Genomic DNA, 18,711 nt, shown 5'->3' on the forward strand with positions numbered 1-18,711 from the left:
GATTTAAAGACTAATTTCGCGTTTAGTTAAATTAGTGTTCAACTCAGGTGGGTTGTCAGTTACGTTATGTAGTAGTTTATAGGAGGCCCCGACTTCAAAAGGTTATAAAAAATTAAGAGATCGTATATAATTAGGTAGGTATTGAATAATTCATTGTATAGTAATTAAAATCAGTGTTTATTTTATAACTGGGTGTTTAGTTTAGTTGATTTTTGTACTGGAATTATAAAATAAATTTTATACTCGCGCTTTGTTGTTTGTAAACTCATGGCATCTCACTTAAAGAAACGAATGTTTAATGCATAGAAGGGATCCAACTTAAGACCCAAACCTTTGCTTCACCATATTTGTTCTTTAGAAAAAGTTATGGGCAAAAAACAATAAACTTCATTCAATTTAAATATCAAACGATTAAATATAAAATCCATTGTTAAAGAAAGTGCCCCCCATAAAACAAAGGTACTTTCTTTACTCAGCGTTAAAGAAAGTACCATAAAACATTAATATTAGTCAGGGGTGTCTCCTTATGGGCGAGGGAGGGTGTTTTGAGGGGTATTTTTCCTTTTTAGGGGGGCTCTTCCTTAGGGGGGGTTCTCTCCTCCCTAACTATTTCCCCTGCATTAATCATTCGTAGTCATATCGCAATTTTTGAATAAAGACTCTTCTGAAGCAAACAGGAAATTCATTTAGTACCATTGTTTTAGTAGTATTTTGGTCTTCATATATACAACATCACAGTAGATACTCTGTTTCTAGTGTGGTATTGATCTATAACGGGGCCTAGTAAAGAGAAATGTGATTTTTTTTTCACGAGTTACGTGACACGTATTATTAAGAAATATAAAATAGTTAGGAAAATCATTGACATTTAAATGACTCTAACTAGATTAACGCACAAATAAATCCTGTAGAGGAACAAAGATCAGTTTTTAGTGCCAATCGTATAAAACGTTATGCACATTAAGAATTTTTCTTTTTTTAACCGACTTCAAAAAGGACGTTCTCAATTCGTCAGAATCTTTTTGTGTATGTCCCCTGTAAACTCAAACACGCATAGACCAATTTGGAAAATTCTTTTTTTTTTTTCTCGTTTGAAAAGGTATATACTTCCCAGGTGATCCCATGGTCATCAAATCAGTATCTGAAGCTGGAATCCTTGAAAAATCAAGAAAACTCTTCAAATTCTGTGGGCAAAGTCAAAGCGATTTAGGTTGTTTTTAGTGACTCGTGAATTGTTTTCGGAAAGCATACTTTAATAAAGTTAAACTGATGATGAAGACAATTTTCTTTGTAAATAATTGCACATTTGAAAAAGCATTTCTTCACAGTCTTCGGAAGTCTCCGAGAAGCTGTGCTCATTTTCTTTCTCTATTTTGTCAATCTTAGCTGTTTTCAGACTCCTGTGCTTTCTCACTCGAGATGTACGTAAAGAGTGAGCCACATACTCTACCCTACGTACTTATTTTATATTTACACCACTAAAAAGCAAAAAATAAATTATTTTAAAATAAAAAAAGAACCGACTTCAAAAAACAAAAAGGAACTGAAAAGTAAAAATGAATGGATCATACTTACATACGATTTTTTACCCAAACGTATAAATCAAATTTATTTTACAATTCCTGTACAAAAATCAACTAAACTAAACACCCAGTTATGAATTAAACACTGATTTTTATTACCGTACGTTAAATTATTTTAATACTTAACTAATTATATACGATCTCTTAATTTTTAATAACCTTTTGAAGTCGAGGCCTCTTAACGTAACTGAGTAGGTTTAGATTTAAAGATCAATTTCGCGTTTAGTTAAATTAGTGTTCAACTCTAGTGGGTTGTCAGTTACGTTAGGTAGCAGTTTATAGGAGGCCCCTACTTCAAAAGGTTATTAAAAATTAAGAGATCGTATATAATTAATTAGGTATTAAAATAATTCATCGTACGGTAATAAAAATCAGTGTTTAATTTATAACTGGGTGTTTAGTTTAGTTGATTTTTGTACAGGAATTGTAAAATAAATTTGATTTATACGTTTGGGTAAAAAATCGTATGTAAGTATGATCCATTCATTTTTACTTTTCAGTTCCTTTTTGTTTTTTGAAGTCGGTTCTTTTTTTATTTAAAAATAATTTTGATTTTAAATTTTATTATTTCGTACATCCACGTTCAATGGCCAAAACTGGACAAAACTGATTTTATCCAAGCCGGTTTTAACCGGTTTTATCCATGGTTAAAACTACCGCTGGCCGAAACTCTTACAACACTGATTGGCTGTATTCGTTTTATTATTGCTCCGATTTCGTTTGTTTCTGAAACATGCTCGGATGGTGCGTAATGGTTCAAAATTGCTTCGCTACTTTTGGAATTTATGAAGTGGAAGATAAATATTCTGTAGTAAAGCAGCATTTCCCAACCCAATTGTTCTTCGGAACTCTAAGGTTCCATAAGAAATCAAAAAGTCTTGATTGGACTAGTTTTGTCTAAAGTAGAAAACAAGCTATAAGTTATTTTAATTTGATTTAATAGTGCGTTTTTATTTTTAATAACCGTTAAAGGGATCATTCCCCCAAAAATACTACATATTGTGTATGATACTTTTGATTTAAGAAGTCTAAATTATACCCACCAATTAATATTTTTTAAATTAAATCTCCATTTATTTGTGTATTATCAAACATCAATTGCTTATACATAAGAAATTTTTTTCGGACTTATAAATACTTTGACCACTCTGTTAAATGTGGAGTGTTGCGGAATGGACTAGTTATCATATTAGAGTGTTATCATATCATTTAACCAATCTTTAAAACAAATCGTTCTAATCACAAAGAAACGTTATAAAAAGCGTCGTTAAATTGTGATAGTTTGTGGCAAGAGAGAGGGAGGGGTTAACAAGAAGTGTGACACCCACAATATTTTCTAGACAATATATTTATGAAAATCAGAGTCATATATGGATGCCGCAGCTGCCAAATCGATTAACTCCACTTAAAAAAAAAAAAAAAAAATCCTCATTTCTGCTTTCATAGAGCTTTATCAGTCCTTAGCATGTAAATTTATATTAAAGTTTTTGTTCAGTACATTTCTGACCATGTGATGGCAGAAAATGTAACACGAGGACCTATTTACTCCTATGGATAACACCATCTTCTTCATAACTATTCTTTACTTATTACTTCCTTTTATAAAAAAGGAAATATTATGTTCGCGAAAAAAATTTCACTCGAAATTCGGCCTTAATTTCCATTTTGCTCACCCCCGAATTAACGTTGAGTTTTTTTTCAACCCTGCCACACGTGGATCAGTACTTAAGAACCTATAGACACCCGAAATATCCATTTTGACATTCCCCGAGTTAATTACAACGACTTTTCTCGTGTTGTCATGTATGTATGTGCGGATATGCCTATGAATGTCGCATAACTCAAGAACGGTATGTCCTAGAAAGTTGAAATTTGGTACGTAGAATCCTAATGGGGTCTAGTTGTGCACCTCCCCTTTTGGTTGCATTCGGGTGTTTCTAAAGGGGTTTTTTGCCCCTTTTTTTTGGGGGGGGGGAATCATTGTTAATTTCGATGTGAACTCAAGTGGTGTTATAATTTATGCAAACACTTGGCAATATATCGCCAAGAATTTGTCGCCAATTTGGCGACAAATTAGGCGATTTTTTTAAAAATCTGGTTTTAATTTGGCCATTGTTGATGATATTTAGAGAGTTAACTATTGCATCACATTAAAATTGCCAATAATGCCGACATAACTTTAAATTGGTGTAAAAGGAAGTCATGTGATGCACACATCAGCTGTTGTTTTATGAAGTTAGTCGATTTGGCTAGTGAGGTATCCATATAACAAAAGAAAATGATGGGTTAAGTATAATGTGAAACTAGTGACAAAGGGGGGAGGGATTCAAATTTGTTAAAAAGTAAAAGTGTGACATCATTTATGGACAGCCGCTTAATTCTTACACTGCTGACCCCTACCCATTTCGAGGCTTTAATGGCATTGATGCAAAAGTCGTTTGATAAGTTTCAATATGCATTATTTTATATCCGATAATCTTATTAAAATATATTTGGATTTGCAACATTCTGTTTGTAAATAATTTAATTATTATTTGCATAGAAATCTCTTAGCACGTGTTTATATTGCAGCTTAAAAATTTGTTCGAACTACTCATTTATGCTTCTCTGCTGAAAATGATTTTTCTTTCGCTAAGAAATTACGACGCGTTCGTTTGCCAGCACAAAATATGGGATCTGCTTAATGAGTTTAAAGCTCTCCAAAGAGGGTGGTCCGGATGCTCGCATTTTCCATCTGGGAAACAAGAGATGACATTTTATAATAAATAAAAGTGAATTCGCTCAAAAAAGGCATCGACGCGAGATAATGTGGGCACGTTAATTTATTAATTAGATCGGAATATATTGGCGGGAGCGAAAACATTCCGCTAATGGCAGTCGAAGCATTTTTGTTTCACCCGTCAAAAACGGCTCTCTCCAAACTTCATCATTTCAGATTTAATTACGCGCTATCCGCATTAACTGTGAAAATTATGCCGACCCCCGCCTTCCTACACACGAAGGACCTAGAGGCAAAGGGGTGTAAGTGAAAGAATTGAAAAATTCGGAGATGGCTAGTGCAATGGGTAGAAGAAACTCTCCTCTGTTTTGGAGTAAGAGATGGTACTAGTAGTCCTGGTAGCTACTGCTATGCAGCATGATTTAGAAAATATTTTCAATTAAGGCCTACCTAGGGTTTGAACTTTGCTCGCGTTTTGCACACAACTCGAAAATGGCCACTTACATCCCTTTGCTTCTCATTCCCTGATACACCTTTCGGCATACCCGCTTTAAATGAATATTCGGATGTATTTTGTTTGTTTTGATCTCATCTTTTTTTTTTCTTTCGAAGTCGACGTATTTCCGATGTTGCAAATGTGGATTCCGGAAAAGGGTGTATTTGCAGATAGATCGAGTATGTGCCATGTGTATATGTATGCGTGTGTCTGACGTTATTGATTGGCTGTGAGCGCTTAGGTGTGTGTATGTGTGATGGATTTTTTCCTGCTCTTTTTCCATGACTGTAGCTTTCGCTTTTCCATTAACGGAAATGCTAATGAGGGGAGGGGGAGTATTATCTTGTAAACGTGATGGATTCTTTATCTGTGCTTTTAATTAAAATGGGAGTTTATGGGTTTTGGAATAAAGGAGCTAAAAGAAAATTTACCCAGCGCGTTCTTTGGCTTGCAAAGTCTTTTCGAATAGCAGACGACTGCAACGGTTTCCCGCGCCGACTTCTTGCTAGGTCTTTGTCTTTTGGATGTGCGCTTTTTTTTTTAAATCCCCGTTTGCCCAGTGCTGTAGGCAACTCTTATAAGGTGAAATGCTTCTAAAATAATTAAACTTCAATTCAGATTGAATAATTTTCAGAATATGTATTGGCGCTGTTTTTTATGTATAAGCAGCGTGGAAAAAAATAGAAAGGATGAAGATAAATTACATTTTGTCCTTGAAATTGTTTTCTCTGGTTCTAACAGATCTGATATTATGCTTATGCACACTTCACAAGGTTGCAAGGTTTCTATCATGAAAAGCACAGAATATTGCAGTGCAGAGAGAGCATTTTCAACACCTTCCAAGAATAGCTTCCAAATCGTAGCTTCCTAATTATTGAATGATGCAATTTTGTACAGTAAAATTCCAATTATCCGAATCAATTGAGACTGGGCCCCATTCGGATAATCAAAAATTCGGATGATTGTTTTTTTTTTCTGAAAAGGGGGGGGGGGGAGGGTTTGTTGAAAATGAGAGAAGAAAACTTTTTTAAACAAAAATTTTGCGAATCGCAGTACGTTTTCGCCTTTATTATCTTTTTCCTGAAATTCTGAAATCGGTTCGGATAATCAGCGATTCAGATAATTGGAATTCAGATAACCATAAGTACTACTGTACCATGTCACCTTTTTTTTTTTTTAATAAGGAGAAATAAAACTTCATTCATAGTCTTGCAAGGTAAGTGCAGCACGGTGTCTTCTTTTTTTTTTTTTTAAATCAAATATGTTATAAAATAGAGACGTACCGAGTACTCGGTAACTACTCGGTACTCGGCCTACTCGGCCAATTTGCCGAGTACTCGGTACTCGGCCAAATTTTGATCCGATACTCGGCCAATACCGAGTACACTGTTAAAACTACAGGATGCATTCGGCACCTTTCAGGGGAGAAACGCTTGTTCACCAGCGGCACCCAATACGGAGCCGAAATCGCACCTCTAAATAGGGTGAAAAACAGGCACCTTTTAAAAACTAGACAGCCGGAGTGAAAAAAAGGAACCTTCGGAGAGAGAAATGGCACCCTTACTATAGATCCTCCTCCCCCCTCCCCCGTATTGTGTGCGTTTTTGAATACAGTTGTGTATTTTTTTTCTTTTTTTAAGTTTTGTTTTGATTTATGTTATTCTACGTTTTGGACATTTTCACATTGAACTCGGTATTGGGAATGATTAAAACATGTAATTACAGCATTTGATCATATTTCAGAGCTTTCAACATAGTTAAGAAGTGCTCACAGCTTTAATTCATCTGATCGTGCTCTAACTCAGTGTTTCTCAACCTCTTTTGACCCACGGGAGCGGTAAAAGCAAATGAAAAACTTTGCGGACCGGTGAAATCTTTATCGTTTTCTTAAAAATTCATAAAATAAATAATATGAATAATAACTCTGGGGCCGTTAAAAACATGTGAAAAAATTCAGGGTTCTGATGGTTTTTTTTTAACAAAAAGTAATGTTAAAAATTAATAAAACAATAAATATCTACCCCTCCACTTGGTATCAAAGATCTGTCACAAATACGTTATAATTTAAAAACGAGTAATTATTTAAAACATGTGAGAAATTATACATTTACTAAAACATGACGTATTCCGAAAATGAAACATAACTGTACTTATGGATTATTTACATGATGAGCCAAAAGTATTCAGGGATATTACAATTACGGAAGAACAAAATCGTTTCATAAACGTAAATCAAGAGTAACAAAGTAAATTGTACATAAAGTTTTTCAACCAGTTAAATAAAAAACCAAAAGGAATTTCTAACGCTATCGAGCATCAACCGCTAACAGGAAATGATTCTAACACTTGAATGAGAAAGCAAAAAAAAAAAAGAGCTAGACTGAGAGATATTTTTTTTTCTCGCTAGCTTTCTGTTATAATTACGAAGCACAAGAAACATTTTTATTAAGGTTCTTTTGGTGATTAATAAAAGCTGCTTATCGAGTATTCAAGAAAGTAATGACAGATATTTTTAGTAGCGTTTTGAATGATGGAAATTTCACGATAGTAACGGTAAACGGGAACTAGAAGACTAACGGTTACTGAAAAGCAATAAATGCACTTTTAAACACTTAACTATGTTTGAAAGCCCTAAAAGCTACAAAGTGATCAAAAGCTGTACTTACTTGTAATTCCGGATAATTAATCCTAGAAAAGTTGTGTTTTAATCCAATAGTGTACTTCATTCAATGTGAGAGACACACAAACGCAATCATTATTTGTCCGCCATATTGAGGTGGTTGAATGTATGTCTAAAGCAAAAAGCGCATGCGCAATGAGTCTTTCTGCGATTGCATGCTGTTTTGGCTCCTCTGCTCTATTTTCTGGCCTGCATTGCTCCTTCAGGCACTATGCTTTCACCTTAGAGGGAATATTTTCACTCGTCTGGAACCCCTGGTTATAACAGTGTAGTTGCAAAAAATTGAATATTGTCCAAGACAGATATTAAAATTTATAAAAAAGTGCATGCATATATAATATTCTGCAATCATTTATAGAAGTCAAATTTAAATTTTGAGAATAATGAAGTTTGTAATGCTTCAATGGAATAAATCTCTATTTTAATGTCCCCAAAGTAAATAAAACTTATTTATTAAAAATTGTGCAAAAAAAGTAAGTATAGAAAATATGGAATTTTTGTATTAAAAATGGATTTTTGCTACAAACAAAAATTAGTTATAAGAATTATAAAAATACCTTTGCTTAAAAAATAAAAGGAAATAAAACAGCGTTAAAAGCACATTACAGACATGTGTTATAGCATTACAAGGAGTTAATTTTTCAATGCACAAAGTGTGAGCTCGTGGCTTTAAAGGCATCCGACAAAAGTCGGATTCTTTTGTCAAATGTCTTTACATTCTTTAGCTCACATTTTATGCACTGAAAAAGACGTTCCTTATATCGCAGAAACATGTGTCTGCAGTGTTCCTGCACATTTGTTTTATTTGCTTTTAAAAATTATTCATTTTTGGCAGACTATAACTATAATTGGTATAATTTGTTTTAATTCCAACTTGATTCATACCTTTTATTTATGTATTTTTAATTTTAAATATAATTTTTTTGTAAAATTTTTGACATAAACAAAATGTTTTAAATAATGCGTAATTAAATTTCAGCAGGAATTTAGTTTTAAAAACTATTATATATACAAGGAGGTCTATACAACTATTCCAATAAGTTCAAAATTCATCACGTGTGTCGGTGGTCCTTCTTAAAACGTAATTAGTACTTGGTAACTCAGCCGAGTAGTGAAAGGCCGAGTACTCGGTAACTCGGTACTCGGCCGAGTAATGAAAGGCCGAGTACTCGGTACTCGGCTACTCGGCCAAAGTGCTACTCGGTACGTCTCTATTATAAAATTTAAAGTGACGCAAAATTTGCCGACATTGCTCAAAGTTGCCATGAATGACTAGACGCATTTTCGATGAGTTATGTTGCATCTGCAGCTAGCTTTTGAAAGTTGCTTTTCCTAAAAATTGAGTTTACTTTAACACCTTTGATCGTCAATTAAATTTGAAAATTTGAATACAATGCAATAGCTCCTAGCAATTCTAATAAATATCTATTTTAAAGTTTTTTCTTTCATGTAAGCTATATTTAAGCAATGTACAGCGAGTAATGCTAGCTATATACTTTCCCGAATATTTTCGAGTTATTTTTGACTAAATTTTTAAATGGAATAAGCATGGTAAAAAGTGCAAAATGTGGATGAAGTAGTGATTCGTTTACTGTAGCGACTACAATTAGCCTTTTGCTTTACATGTGATATCTCATTGATTGCGATGCTAAGTGATGGAATCAGTTGTCTTACTGCCCAAAAGCATCAAGATTTTATTTGCTAATTTATAATTACTGTTCGATGTCGAAAGTTACTTTACAAATGAAGGTCATAGAAGCGCAATGTTGTAAGTGCCAAATATTAAAATTTGGAGACAACGGATATGAGTTACGATAGTACAACGAGATTAGTGGTTAATGGTAGGAGAAACTCGAGCCTGTTTTAGGGCAAACGTAGCTCTAGTAAGTGCTGCTATACTGCATGATTCTGAAGCTTTCAATGAAAGCCTACCTTGGGTTTTCTTTTAATTTTAAACCGTCCACTTATACCTCTTTGCTTTTCACTGCTTCAAATGTTTTTTCATTGACGTCTGTTGAATAAAAACATAAGAAACATTTGTGGTAGCGAAAAGCAAAGGGATATAAGTGGACTTTTGAAAGTTTTGAGAAAAACGCATTTGAAATTCAGATCCTAGGTAGACTTTCATTGAAATTTTCTTCTAAATCCTGCTATGTAGCATCACCTACCAGGGATACTAGTTTTAACTCTTGCCCCGAAACAAAGGAGAGGTGCTCCTACCATTTGTGCAGGCTATCTCGAATTTTTAAATTTTGGCACTTAAATCAATTTGCTCCTCACTGCATTTTTTGAGATTATTATGTACAATATATGTCGAAATTCAAAAGGAGTCAAAAAAAAAAAAAAAAAAAAAAAAGAAAATCGAAGCGGTCGCTGTCTCGCTGTTATTGGGGGATCGCTCTCGAGAGGGAAACGAAGGCACATATCTGTTATGACCGATTGCCTCAACATTCTCACCATCGCACCGCAGGGAAGTTCATCTCCCCATCCTCTTCCATCTCAATCCGTCTCCATATGGTCGTGAAGGGGGCTGCGGCCCACCCCCTGATTAGTGGTTCCGTACCGTCCCCGCGAATTAGGAGAGGAAACCTTTCATGTGGTCCGCGCTCGCCAACCTGCCAGGGACACGAGGGCTAGTCGGTTCCACATGACTCATTAAGCCCCGTTGTCGAGACCTCTCTTCGACTCTGTCGCTTCCCCCGTGACACTAGTACCACTGCCTCCCACTCGAGTCTTGATTGGGCTTCAAAACTCATCGAGGAATTGTCAGCCTCCTCCTGTTTTATACGGTGGCGGGCTGTTTGTGCTGACCGCCCGAGATTTCTCAATTGTGCAGGTTGGTTTGCGGCTTGATTAGTGCCGCGCATCATCATGGATACTAATCATGAGGAATCATAATCGTTCTCTCTCCAGGCAGCTTCTAATCAAAAGAGAAAACTTGCCTTTGCGAATGAGGCAGCTTAGCGGCATTCTATCGTTCTAATTTGCTTTTTCATTTTTATTCCGCTGAATAGTTTCCACTGGTTTTTTGTGTACCCCAGATGTTTTTATACCTACTAATCGTCATTATGAATGAATGGAGCTCGTTTATGGCGGAGTTTCAATCTTTATCTTTATTAAATCGCGACGTATTGAAAAAAGAATTGAGGGCTTTCAGAAAAGTGGATGAATTTTTTTTTTTTTTTTAACATGCTTTTTACAAAAACCTTTTAAGTTGAGTGTACCTCACCCATAACGATTCGCGCTAGGTTACTTGTTTTGAGAGGCAAGAAGTATCAGGTTATCTCCGAAAAAGCGACTACTGGACAGTCCCTCAGTAACAGATGTATCAATTGTTTCAAAAACACCTTCTACAAAGCCCAAATTTGTTAGATGGGACATGAACTATACATAAAGCAATTAAGGTTTGAAGTTTTCCAAAAACAATGAAATGAAAAAAGTAAGTGTTAAAGGAGAATTCTTAATTTGAAGGCGAAACTATTTTACGTTTCCGGTAGCCTGCCGAATTTTTATTTTATTTGCCTCTTATTTGTTCCTTTACACTTCAACTATAAGCAAATCAGTCTGAAACGCAAAAAAAACACGTTTTTCCATTCACATCCGTTCAAACTGCTACGTTGTCTACAATTGGGAATATATATATATACATGTATATAAACTGTTTCTTTTCTCATTTAGAAAAGAAGCAATTCTAGACGGCTAGTTGCCATTTAGCTTCTTTTTGTTTTTACCAACTTTTATTAGGCCATTCGTTTTAAAACTTGTGCCGAGTAGGCGGTGCCGGATCTTGGCTGGAATTGGGGAGATGAGAGAGTTTTTGCAACCACCCTCCTCCTTCCTGAACGGGTCGCGGAACTTTCTTCTAGAAGGGATGATTTATGCCCGGCGCGGGAATTGGTACTGGACTGTCCCGCTGCCTAAAAGTGTGCTGTAATTACATGGTGCGGCGAGCAAATAAAACGGACGGTAGTTAGCCTCCACGTGATATTTATTTATTTCATTTTATCCCCTTTTTTATATTTTTTTAATCTTCCGTTTGCGTTTCTGGAGCGGAAGGCTGTCTCGTTTTTTTTCCCCTCACTTGACTTGAAGGATATCGTCTGGAAATTTTTGCTGTCTGGTTTTCGTCTCTTCCGGACAGTAAATTGCGAGGACTGGTTCTGCGAGGTGTATGCATCCAAGTGATAAACTAGGGATATTACCTTCGATTGTCATTTTTATAGTATATAATTTTCTTGGGTACTGGAATTGGTCGCATGTTTTTAAAATTCGTTTCGAATATTCCACTTTTACAATTATTCGACAATTCAATTTGGAAGGCTTCACTTCTTTGCACTGCCATGTAATTTGATTCGTCTTTATTTTTGTGAATTTGGAATTAAATTTCCCATCTGATATTTTATAGTTCTGTTTTCAATACCGAAGTTCTGGTATTTTTTTGCCCTTGATTCGAAAACGTGTTGTCTGGGCTGTAATTTACTTCCGAATTTATGTTTATTTTTTTTTTCACTCGAAACGGCAAGCTGTCTTAATTGAATCCATTTCAAATTTTTCGAATTGTACGTGTAAACCTGAAAAGACCTTCATTTTGAATATTGGTTCGAAAGATAATACATTTCTTAAATATTGGTCCTGAAATTATTCTTTTCTTCTTCGTTTTTCTCTTGTGCTGTGTAAACGAAACCTAACTGTTGAAAACTATCTTTCAACAGTACACGCAGGAACAAGCGAGGAGACTAAATTTTTTAAAATGGTATTCGGAAAATTATCTATCTTGCACTTTTATAAAGCTTGTTTCACAATGGGGTTGTTTCCTTCAGTCAAAAGTACTAATTTTAGTCACTGAAATTGATGGAATAAGTAAAAAAAAAAACATGAACCCAGAAAATACTTTCATTTCCCCAACAGTTATTTTTTAATTAATTTTTTAAACTGTCCGATTTTGCAAACAAGGCGTGGTCTTGATGACGTCACAAATGATGTATTTTGGAGCATCTTTCTACCGCGTTTCTACGTTATGATAATCAAGAAGCGAATTAAATATTGCGCTCTACGCTTGCTATCAACCATATCGTTGCCAATACACGTGAGTAAAGATGCGAATTAAATATTTTGGACCGTGAATGGCAACACTGAATGGCATTTCATCATTTGCGATGTCACACGACAGAAACGTAAACAATGAAAGCGCACCAATTTAAGTATTTTTTAAAAATATTTAACTTGAACAAATTATTTAAAAAATGGTCAGATCTTATATTTTTAAGCATGCTCTTTCAGAAAAAAAATACCTTTAAAATTTTGGAAACGACCTCATTAAACATGTTTTTTGAGCATTTGATCTTAATTTTTAGAACTGAAATCGTACAATCAAAATACAAGAATAGGTTAGTTTCAATATTTCTTAATTTGATTTCCATTTCCAGGTCGGTACTGATTCCCCGGTGTAATTAACATGTGCAATGAAGTCATAAAAAGTTAAAAATAAATTTTGTTTGGTGACTCCAACGATGAAGTGTTGTAGTGTTCGCCCTCCCCCCCCCCCCCCGCCCCCATGTTTCTGATGTTCCTTTACACTTCCACATTTTGTCTTGCATTTTTACGATTTAACGGGTTTTATGTTTTCACTCATTCATTATTATAGACGGAAACACCCAAACATGACAATATTTGATGATCCAACAGGTATTTCTCCTGAACGAAAAAAAAAGGGGGGGGGGGGAACAACCTGAATCTCAATTTCATGTGGATTACAATTTGAAATTTGACTTTTTCCAACCTCCGCCATCCCCAACCCGCATTTTGTATTATAGTGTCCCTCTGATTATCAAAACCCAGTTCGACTGTCTATCATATTATGAAAAACAACTTCTGAAATACAGTGGATGCCGGTTAATTGAATCAGTGATTAATTGAATTAGACGCTTTAATGAATCAAATCGTCAAAAACCGAACAAAATCCAGCTTTATTGAATTAGCCGCTGTATTGAATCAGTCGCTTTATGAAATCAAAACTGTTTAGAACAAATGTAGCTGATATAAGCGGCGGCCATTGTATTTCAATTTCCATAAAAAATATTTTAAAAAATCTTTGGAGGGGGGGGGAGCGCACCTGTCCCTATGCATTTCTTTGTGTACGTTACTACCTCTCTATGTAAAAAAGAAACATTTGCTCGCTGCCGGAAACTTCTTTTAAGTTTTTACCACGGACAACGCAGTCTCGGGAGTCGCCAATAATGTAGAATTTTGAATATTAGTTTTCACATAATTTCAAATTTTTGAAAGTAGGAATTATTCACTAAGATGTTTCATGCTACATGCAAAACAAAAAAAAATTTTTTTTTTAATATTTGATTCACATTTAGATTACGTATAGTTAATATAATTATACATATTTTTCAAGTGTGATAAAACTCAAGATTCTATTTTTAAAATTTTTTATCATGTTTTGTTTACAATTTTTATTTTTGACCGAGGGTTCCTTTCTGTCAAATATCATTTTAATAATTCTACAACATTTGTTAAAATTAAAAACAGTATGGTTAAATCCTAATCATTTAATGTTTTGAGAACTTTGATACTCGTCTGCCCGAATATTGTTTGCTTCAATGTTGAATAAGTGGCTGTCCACAAATGCTGCCACTCTTTGAGGTTCGAGTCAGTGAAATTATTACAGTTTGTGACAAAGGGGAGGGAGGGTATGGCATCACTCACATTTTTATGAGAATATGTCTATGTAATATAGTGTAACACGTGACAAAAGTCGGAGAGGATAAAAAATGTTGAATAATAATGTCACATCACTTATGAACAGCCTCTAAGACGTGTTATACTTTATAGTTAGGGATACTAACTGAATGCCTAAACTGTGCCGATTAAGAAAATATGAATTACTTTGAAATATACAGATTAGTTTGATCCACTTGCTTAACATGAAATAGAAAGTGTTTCTAATGATGGTTCCTATTTTTATACATCCAGTCATGTTAATGTATTTATTTAAGATCTTTTTTTCTCCTCCAGATGATTCAAGCGGCGAAGAACTATCAGAACGGCCATACCGGGCAAATATCCGCCATTACGGTATTCTTGCTCTTCTTGGGATCCATGGCTCGGATCTTCACTTCCATTCAAGAAACTGGTGATCCTGTGATTATCTTCACTTTCATCATCGCAACTTTGGCCAACGGCGTCCTGGCTGCCCAGGTTCTTTACTATTGGAAGGCGACTGCACGTGTACTCTTGGAGAGAGAGAAAAAGAAGGCGTAACTTTCTATCGAAGTCGTCAATAATCGCATTTCAGTAAATGCAGTTCGTCAGCAATATTTTTTCATCGTGACTAATTTATCTTGAGTAAGCCATGAAATTTTGCACTGCTAAAAATCAAGTTTAGTATTTCACCAAGAAGTTGGTTTACATCTTGCAAAATTTAGCTATAATCATCTTACTGGTGAAAATTATTACCAATAAGATCAGGATTGCAGAATTTTGTTAGGTTTAACTTATTTCTTAGTGAATCATTGAACTTTTAACAGTGTGGATGAAAATTTGGACTACGGAATACAGCATTATTGATGTAATTTATTGAATAACTTTTGATTTTTGTACACAATTTAATACTTTTAAAGAATATAAATTTTTAGACAAGGGCAGTTACTTGTATTTCAAACAATAATTGAGGATTTCTTTTAGCAATATTCTTTTTGTAACGGTGATTTTGTTTTAATGTGAATATGACACTGTGCGATAATCGCATGAAAGAACGAATTTCTGATTCTTACAATAAAATGTTTACTTGAAGTTTTGAAGCGCTTTGATTTTTGTTTGAATTTATCAGTTGGAACAAGAAAATATTGAATTTCTGAGTATGAATTAGGTGACTAAATAACGAGTAGAAGTTTTTTGATTTACTCTGAGTTTTGTAAATTACTAATTTCAAGGGTTTCCTCCTGGATTATCGATATTTTCCCCAACTTCTGCGGATTGACTATTAGAAGTTTTCCTCATTACTTTCTAGTCGTTATTTAGTCTGCCTGAGGGATCATTTAGACACTTCTGTTTGAAGTTTATTAGATAACATACATGAAATTTGACTGAATTTACCAAAAAATAAAAAAAATTCCTCGACCATAAATTTAAAGGTTGATGATTTCTAAAGAATTTTCTCATGTTTTTTTAAAATTTGATACAGTTATATTCTTATTTTCTCATTTTTCCCCCTTCAAAATGATGATCCTGATTGTAAGTGAAGAGTCTTCAAACGAGGTAGTATAAATTCTTCAGTATATGAAATTATTGCTCAAAAAGCATAAAAATGGACGCCTTAATCATGCCCATTAAAGAAAAATCGAAGAAAATATAATTTCACATTCTGTATTTGTAGTTATTTTGCACAGATGTAAAATGTGGAACATGCACGTAGTTAACATGACATTGACCATCACAACGGCGTTCATATCTTGCTACTGTCGAAAAGGTTATTTTTAGACTTATCACGGTTACTGTCGCTAATTTTGTCGACATTTTTTGAAGATATTTTATTATTTTTTTAAATGACTCATCGTAACTGATTATTATAAGCTGCACTGGTATTAAGACTGGTTTAATAGGCTTTTATAAGCCCTTCTAGTTAACAGAAAAATAAATGGGTTTACTATGCACGCTGCAGTGAAAGAAGTTCTTGTTTTGCAAAGATTTCCTTTCTAATAATATTCAGGTTTTGTCTTTTTTTTAAATCAGTTATCTGTCATCTATCCATTTACATAAAAGAAGGGGGAAGGTCAATCTTCATTGCTTTAATATGTAGTTTTATATAGCGGTCTTTATTGCTTTAATATGTAATTTTTTTTACTGTGGTCTTCATTGCTTCAATGTGTAATTATTACTCTTATGTCCTCATAAAATTTGGGGCATACTTCAAAGGAAGGCAAGGCTTGTTGAAAGGATTTAGATTTGGGCCACAAATAGATTCCGTGGTCGAAAACGTCATAGGAGTGGAGTATTAGAATTGCAAGAAATCAAGAGCACCCAGAGAGATGACTAAAAAGATATGCTGCCCATAAATACTACGGATACTGTGGTTGATGATACTATTTCTGTGTCGTGGATGATACTGAAGGTGCTCAAAGTTTCCATCATTGTAAGAGATGTTCTGCCGAGCTAAGCCCGAAATTGTAATCTGCAATCGAGCTCAAACTGGAAAATTCTTTTTTAAAGTTTATCATTTCCATATATTCGGGTCAGAGCCACTTTTTCAGAATTTTTTTAAAAAATATTTCCCATTCTTAAAGATTATATAACATTATATTTAGATTAAATACGTTATGAAGAACCACCTGGTGACAATTGACTCAATTTTGTTAAAAGTGCAGGTGCGATTTTTGTGCTTATCACGGCAGTGCTGGTGTTGTGGAACGTAATGCGTTCACATCCGGATGTACCTGGATTTTCTTGGATACCTGCAGCAATACTGAAGATTCTTACCTTCAAATCTATTTTAGACCACATAAATGTTTCATACACCACAACTTTTATGGATTTTATTGTTACAACCCAACAACATCCCTCGAAATTCTTTCTTAAGACATTGTTATGCAATTCTGAATCCGTTTGACACATCCTGCCCACCCTTAAAGGGATCCTGATTTTTGTGGGACACCCTGTATTTTATTATTTTTCACGTGACTTGATACAATATTTTTTAAAGTTAGTTAATCTAAAAACTGTATAAGGCAACTAATCTTTCACTTTATGTATCTTTTTGGTTTTTAATATCGGTGTAACATTCCATGTAATTATTTTTATGTGTACCTATATCCTATATTCGTTGTAAATAAACATGAAAATGTTTTCTTTATATGCTTCAATGTTTTTAGTGTACATTATTTATTAATACAATAAATTTTAAGCCTTTAAAGTTTTTTTTTCAGTACACTACGAAATATTCTTAGTCTCATAAATCTGTGTGCTATGAAATGAAATAACATTTTAAATACTAAATTCAATTGTTCTCAACTGTTTGAAATCAGTTACTGATTAATAAATATATATTTTTTTTCATTCAAACAATTTATGATTATTTATTTTTCTCTATATTGAAGTATAATCCGACTTTTTTTTGCCAATATTTTTTTATGATTAATCATATTGACTTATAATGTGAGGTGTTTCGTATTGTGTGTTAAACAAAGTTAAAAAATAAGTTTTGTACAGTACCATTTTTATTGCAATATTTTCTATTGTTATTTTTATATTATGTCAGAAACTTAGAAGCCAATGAAATTTCTAGAAGCTAAATTATTAATTTAATGTTTTCTAAGGAGGATTTTTTTTTTTTTTGACCAAATTTAACTCATGTTGGAAAAATGTGACGTATAACATATTAAGGTACTATTTTGGACACAATCGTGAATATACTTTCCATTTATTTATTTCCTCTGAATCTCTTACATGTACCACATTAAAATTTTAAAGTGTTATAATTTTGTTTTTCAGGTGTTTATTTACTGGATCAACCATGTTTATTTAAAAGTCTTAGATTCAACATTTGGAGTAATTTATAAATGTTATTTATAAATTACTCCAAATGTTGTAACTTGTTGATATAAATTATTCATAAATTCTTTGAACATTTATTCCCTAATTTGTTAAACTAGACTTTGATCCTGTCGTAAAATCTTTTTGCTACCTTTTTCAATTAAAATTAAGTTCATTAACTTTTAATGTTAGAGGGAAAATTTAGATTTTCATTTACTCAACATGCTAGGTCAAATACAATAGAACCTCATCAGCAGACGAATAGTCGATCAAGGGCGTTCGAATTTATGAAAGTACAGATTTAATAACCTAGAAATTGAGCCGAGGTAGACGAACAAACAATTGTACTGAGTAAAAATTGTATTTTGAATTCAAGAGAATGAAACATAAAGCTGCATAAAAATTTTTTACAAAAATACAAATTACGGCCTACGAAAAAGGTTTTGCACTAACTCGTCTTTTATTATGCAATATACAATATATTTATTATACAATATTATACAATATTATATGTTTATTATACAATAGTATATGTAGCTAAATGGATGTTCGGATTAAGCGCAGTCCGGTTTAATATGGTCCAGATTAATGAGGATTTACTGTACTGTAGTCTGGTTTTGACATTCCACTAAAAATTTTAATTATAATGCAGTAAATATCCTAACTTTTGTGATATACAGTACTTGAAAATGTATTA

At 33.7% G+C, this 18,711-nt stretch overlaps 1 protein-coding gene across 1 annotated transcript in view; it reads left to right on the top strand.

The window, feature by feature from the left end:
* Positions 1 to 15,422, top strand: part of LOC129235207 (mannose-P-dolichol utilization defect 1 protein-like) — a 74,868-nt gene extending 59,446 nt beyond the window's left edge. Inside the window, exon 5 of the mRNA XM_054868914.1 lies at positions 14,502 to 15,422. Coding sequence (XP_054724889.1) covers positions 14,502 to 14,747 — 246 coding nt within the window. The 3' untranslated portion in view covers positions 14,748 to 15,422. The remainder of the gene's footprint in view (positions 1 to 14,501) is intronic.
* Positions 15,423 to 18,711: the final 3,289 nt, after the last annotated feature.

The sequence above is a fragment of the Uloborus diversus genome, chromosome 2, assembly GCF_026930045.1.
Source record: "Uloborus diversus isolate 005 chromosome 2, Udiv.v.3.1, whole genome shotgun sequence".
Lineage (NCBI taxonomy): Eukaryota > Metazoa > Arthropoda > Arachnida > Araneae > Uloboridae > Uloborus > Uloborus diversus.